The sequence below is a fragment of the Lactuca saligna genome, chromosome 7 (genome assembly GCF_052625555.1).
Source record: "Lactuca saligna cultivar CGN05327 chromosome 7, ASM5262555v1, whole genome shotgun sequence".
NCBI classification, from domain to species: Eukaryota; Viridiplantae; Streptophyta; class Magnoliopsida; order Asterales; family Asteraceae; genus Lactuca; species Lactuca saligna.
The window spans coordinates 121,630,880-121,637,161 of NC_136423.1; the positions used below are offsets into that span (position 1 = coordinate 121,630,880).

Below are 6,282 nucleotides of genomic sequence, written 5' to 3' on the forward strand. Positions count from 1 at the left end.
GGGCTGATACTTTATGGGTTTTTGGACCAAGACAAGCCTAGATCTGAAGTAGCAACCTCAGATCTGGACTTATAACTTGAAATGGCTCCTTAACATGCCAAAATGGCCGCAAAACATCATCCAAGAAAAGATCTAGAAGCAACAAAGGCAAAGTGACAGATTGTTACCTTCAAATTGATGCTCAGAACCAAAGAGTTGAATCCTCCAGCTCCTTAGTGGTCAAATCCTCCAAATCTTCCTCTTGTAAAAGCCCCAAGCTCACTTTCCTCCTCCTCCTCTTCAAGTTAGGGTTTGGAATTGCTTAAAGAATCTTCTGGCCGATAGGGGGGATGGGGAGAGGACATAAGTTCCTTTAAATAGGGTGCAAACCCTAAGATTAGGGCTTTTCTCATCCATACTAGACTCTCCGAGTCCACTCGCCGACTTGCCGAGTCGGTGACTTATTCTATAACCCGGATCCGACTCCGACTCGTCAAGTTCTTCCCTGGACTCGACGAGTTGACTCCTTGACTTGGAGCTTTTTCTTTCTTTTCTTGGTCTTTCTGATTATGGGTGTTACATGTTGCTTTTCATTTATGGCCATGGAGGGACTGGTAAAACTTTCCTGTGGACAACAATACTAGCTTATTTCCGTTCAAGAGGAAAAATAGCCCTTGTTGTTGCAGTTTCTGGTATAGCATCTCTGCTTCTTCCATCAGGAAGAACTGCTCATTCCAAGTTCAAAATCCCAATCAACTTTATTGATAACGTTTCATGCAATATTACAAAAAGATAATGCTTGCTGAGTTGTTGAAGGTAACTTCCATCATTATATGGGACGAGGCTCCCATGAGTGACATACATTGTTTTGAGTGTTTGGATCATTCTTTGAGAGATATCCTTGAATGTGAAAGTAAATTCTTTGGTGGTATGTCGATGTTATTAGTAGGAGCCTTTCGTCAGACATTACCTGTGTCGCCAAGGACCACACCCTCTGAAATTATCTCCCTTACGCTGCTAAACTCGTACTTATAGCCGTATTTTAGTTTGTATAAATTGACAGATAATATGCGGCTTAAAAACCTATCCACCTCATCTGATAGTCATTTAGGTATCTCACAGTTTGCATCCTGGTTACTTCAAAGTGGGGATGGAATCATTGGTGAAATTGATGCATGCGATAAGAAAAATACCAAATGGATTGAGATTCCTGTGTCACTTATCATACCTCCAACAGAAAACGCATTACACAACCTTATAGACTTTGTTTATGGAGATGATGTTCTGAAAAAACCCTCTGCTTCAACTCTATCTGCTAGAGCAATAGTTTGTCCAAAAAATGAAACAGTCCAAAAAATAAATGATATAGTTTTGCAGAGAAGTCCTGGTGATTCAAAGCTGTACGAAAGTGCTGACAGTATTGAATTCAATGTGAACCAAAGTACAAAGTTTAATACTTTCTATCCATTAGAGTATTTGAATGCCCTGACCTTCCATTCCATACCTGTACATTCACTGTTATTGAAAATGAACGCTCCTGTTATGTTGATTCGGAACATAAACCAAAAAGAAGGTTTATGGAACGACACACGACTGATTATTTCACAGTTATTGTCCAACGTTATTGAGGCAACAATTATTTCTGGGACTTTCATTGGGAGCAAAGTTTTAATCCCCAAAATTAGATTTATTCATAAAGCCCTTGATATACCTTTTAGCTTTGTTAGGAAACAGTTTCCGTTAAAAGTCTGTTATGCTATGATTATCAACAAAAGCCAGGGGCAATCTTTAAAAAAAATTGGAATTTATCTGCCTCACCCAGTGTTCACACATGGACAACTTTATGTTGCATTGTCTCGTGCTACCTTCCAGATTATGTGAAAATACTTATACATTCTGATGAAAACACTGCAAATAATAAAACGAAAAATGTTTTTTTCAGAGACTTCCTACAGAAAGTTAATACTTCAGAGGTCAAATACATATTTAGCTTTTATAATTATATACAACAGCCTAATACATGTTTCTTACTTTTAATATTTATTGTTACATTCACAAATCATACTTATATTCTTTGTTAACTATGATACCACACATCAACCTGATGCATGTATGTTATGTTTTTTTACCTGACTACCTCATAAAACATAATATTTATTGCTGCATTCAGAAATGATGTTTATATTTTTTGTTGACTACCATTCCAGACATGTCTTAAATAACAACAACAATCTCAGAACTGCATTATGGGTGTCCGGGAACAGCGATGCAGGTATATAAATAAATATTTTTTCATAACAACTTTGTATTACCAACATACATTCTTCAAAAACAATAAACTTATAACAATTTTTATCACTTTAGGTACGAATCTTGCGTATGTGGACACCACATATTAGAAATTATGAGACATGGTTCTTGGTTGTTGACAAAAATGTAAGTTATCAACTTCCATCCCAACCTTCTTCTAATGTATACACACATTAACCTTATATACAATGTCCACTATGTACAAGGGTGATGCTGTTCAGATTCTGGGACAACGAAAAGATCAAGGCTTTCTACAATCCGTTCTCATTTCTTCTAGATGTTACACAATTGAGAAGTACGGATGTGGAGTACCAGATCATTATCAAAAGTGGATCAATAATGAATTCTACATGGCTGTTGGGACATCATCCTCTATTACACCTCTTCCAGACACTACCATTATTCCAAAACATTGGTTTTCTTTTGTTTCCAAAACACAAATACCAGATTACAAAGACCAACATGCAGGTGTTACTATTCATACAAATAAAACAAGTAACATACAAAACATCCTTACATACATTAATAACAATTAAATAACTTTACCTGTAGATTTTGTTGACTTCTTCAGCAAGCTTATCAACTGCACGAAAAACGATAACGAACCATACCTGTTGTTGATACTAAGAAATGATTCGAAAGTAATTTTTCAGTTGTATTACCGTAATATGTTATTAACATGTGTCAAACCTATGAACATCAGCGGTGAAGACATTGCAATAAGTTTATGGAAGGAATTCACTAGTGTGTCTTCAAAGTTTGATCGTGTTGTTATTGAAAATTCTCCTGCACTTGTCATAGTCGCCATAACCATCATAAAGATCTCTACTTACGCAGGTAACTACATATGAAAATGTTGTTACATTAATAATTTTAAAAATAAAATAATTTGCTTGTGTATTATCTTCAATACTAAACATATAGGAGCATTACGACTTGGAACAAGTAGCGCTACTCATCTATACATCAACCCAACAATTCTAGAAATGAAACTACTAATGGACAGATATCATAAAGAATGCACATTGATAAAATACATTACATTCTAAATTACTTTTAATTCACAGATTGCAGTTACAATACATTACCTGAGGTACATTTTTTTTAGATCCTCTTATACAATTGTCGAAAATACTCGAGAAAAGTCATTCTGATCTTTCGGTATGTTACACCTACATGTATGTGTCTACACAAGAAAAAAAATATCATGTTTATACTTTTATGAAGATTATATACGTCTGTATGTTATACAGGACAAAACTCTTACGATGAAGGCTTGCATAATTGAATATATCTTCTCAGACTCTTGGTACCATGTCCAATGTCCAAAATGCAAAAATACAACTTTCAAACAAGGGGAAAATTGGTTTTGTCCATCAGACGGAATACTTGAGTCTCCATGTAACACGTAAGCATGGCACAATGAAAAAAACCAATTAATAAATGAAAAATATGGAAGCTTAGCAATAACTCATTTCTACACACATGTAGGTTTAAACTGAATGCAATTATTAAAGAAGAAAGACATTCCATGACCATTGTGCTGTCTGATAACGCAACACAGGAATTACTAGGCACAACAACAGATAACCTCAGATCATACAACAACACAGATGACTGAAAGGAAGTACCACCAATTGCTGTCTCTTTACTAGGAGCTCCAAGAAAATTGAAAATTCGCATGACAAATACATCAAAGGACAGAAACATTCGATTTATTGTTACAAATATCGAAAAAACACCTTCTGAAGTACCACCTTCCATGACAACACCACCTCCTGATCATCCAACTTCTTCAAAAAAATACTAACGAAGAAAGTGATCACATCTACCAACAAAGTAAACAAAACGTTAGAAGATCACTTCCGTTTGAAAATCCAGGTAAATTTTTAATTTGTAGTATACACATATATAAGGGTAAATACATATTGCCAAAATGGTGAACATATTCAATTATAAATGCAGACACAATTACTACAAAACGAAAATCCGCCCGTAAAACGAAATAGAAGTCACTTCTTCGGATGTTGATCATAACAAAAATACTAATAGTATATAACATGTTGCAACTATGTACAAAAAGTGTTTAACTTTGGTGTTCTATTATAGTATCTATAGTTATACCCTTAACTCATGATGGACTTTGTGTTGGCATTTTACTATAATGTAATAACTAAGGCAATATTTCGTATGACAGATAGTTATGTAAAATATGTTACAGTTATGTAAAAAAAAGTGTTTCGCTTTTAGCTTTTATACTACTCTCTGTAGTTATACCCTTAACTGTAGTTATACCCTTAACTGATGATGACATTTGTGTTCGCAGCCTACTATAATGTAATAATTAATGCAATATTTTGTATGATAAATAGTTATGTGAAATACGCAATGACAATGACTTAACTTATAATAATGTACATTTTTCATAAACGGCCCACAAGTGAATGGTTTCTTAACACTTTGTCACATAATAAACGACCCACAAGTGAATGGTTTATTAAACGGCCCACAATGACAGTGGCTTATTAACATAAGCGAATGGTTTATTAACACTTTCTCACATAATAAAAGTTAATACCATACAAAACGAAAAAAAATACAACAAATTACTCCATTACAACAACACATATTAATTACAACTAAGTTGTCAAAAACACCAAATAAAAGCCAAAACTATAAAAACAACGTTTATTAAGAAAATAATTAAATATTTCATCCATTTGCAGATATCATACATCTGTAGGTCTAACATATCATAGCTTCAACAACTAAGTGATATGATGACACGCCACATCAGTCTCAAAATACCTTTATAGATGTTTAATAACCACACCTATGAAAAGGAAAAACTTACACATGGACATCTAAACAATACACTTCCACTATATAATGTACATAAACAAAAATACTTCCAAACAAAAAACAATCCCTACAAATCTTTCGCTTACCATACAAAAAAATATGAAAACCCCACTTTTCAACAAAAATCTCGTTGTTATGATTGATTTCCTTAGGGAAATTGGAGATCTAATTGAAGTTGTCCAAGGAAAGTTAGAAGAAAGATTTTGCCTCGATGAAAACATCTAGTCATACATGGCAAGTCACACATAGCAAACAACACAGAAGATCCTGACGTACAGATACTACACAACATATTTGAAAAGGCCTGAGCCGATGACCAATCCATGAGTGACAACTTTTCATTTACACTCAGAGACATCCACAAAAGAATTGGTAAATATAAGTGCAAAATGAAGGATACATCCACATACCGACTTTCCATCAGATATCCACCTGCAAACCACTTGCACCTTCGCTGTATAATAGTTTTAATGTACGTAGTTAAATAGTTTTAATGTACGTAGTTAAATAAAAAGATGTTTTATGTAAAATAAATTATATATAGCAAATAATATAATTATTATGCATAAAAGTATATATACCAACCACTTACAATAAATGAATCGCAAACTACTAACCTTCAATGCTTAATAAATGATACACAACTCCAAAGACCTTCCAAAAATTTCTTATTAACACATAACTCTGAAACTGCCGCCACAACTCACATCACATTCCATCATCTTCTAAAAAATTACTACTTACATTAAATACCCAACAACCACTACAAAACCGTATTAAATTTCAATATGCCTACTTAAGTAAACGTTTATTCATCAAACATTCTCATACTCGTACTATACACATCACAGACATCGATCACAAACACAAAAAATGAAACCACAAGAAATGAAAAGTATCCTCAACAACCTCATCTCTCACGAAGAAGCAGAGCAACTTTCGTTAACCAACATGGAGGAAGAAGTCCATGAGCACAAAAAATATAAAAAAAACTTATGGAGGAGATGACCTCAAAACCATCATACAACAACTACCTGACGATGCAACAAATCGTGTTTGAAACCAACTACGAGGCCGGTAGGATGCTAAAAACCATGCATGAAATGAGAAAGAAAAACAAAGAGGCTATCA

General features: G+C 34.1%; 1 protein-coding gene across 1 annotated transcript; it reads left to right on the plus strand.

The window, feature by feature from the left end:
- The first annotated feature begins 1,047 nt into the window (after nucleotides 1-1,047).
- Nucleotides 1,048-1,860, plus strand: LOC145007193 (uncharacterized). Its single transcript, XM_078966174.1, has one exon. It carries the CDS (start codon nucleotides 1,048-1,050, stop codon nucleotides 1,858-1,860), a length of 813 nt encoding a protein of 270 aa, XP_078822300.1.
- The last annotated feature ends 4,422 nt before the right edge of the window (nucleotides 1,861-6,282 follow it).

What these genes read in the sequence shown, in the direction of transcription:
- LOC145007193 (XM_078966174.1), top strand. Translation starts at nt 1,048, where the DNA reads ATGCGGCTTAAAAACCTATCCACCTCATCTGATAGTCATTTAGGTATC.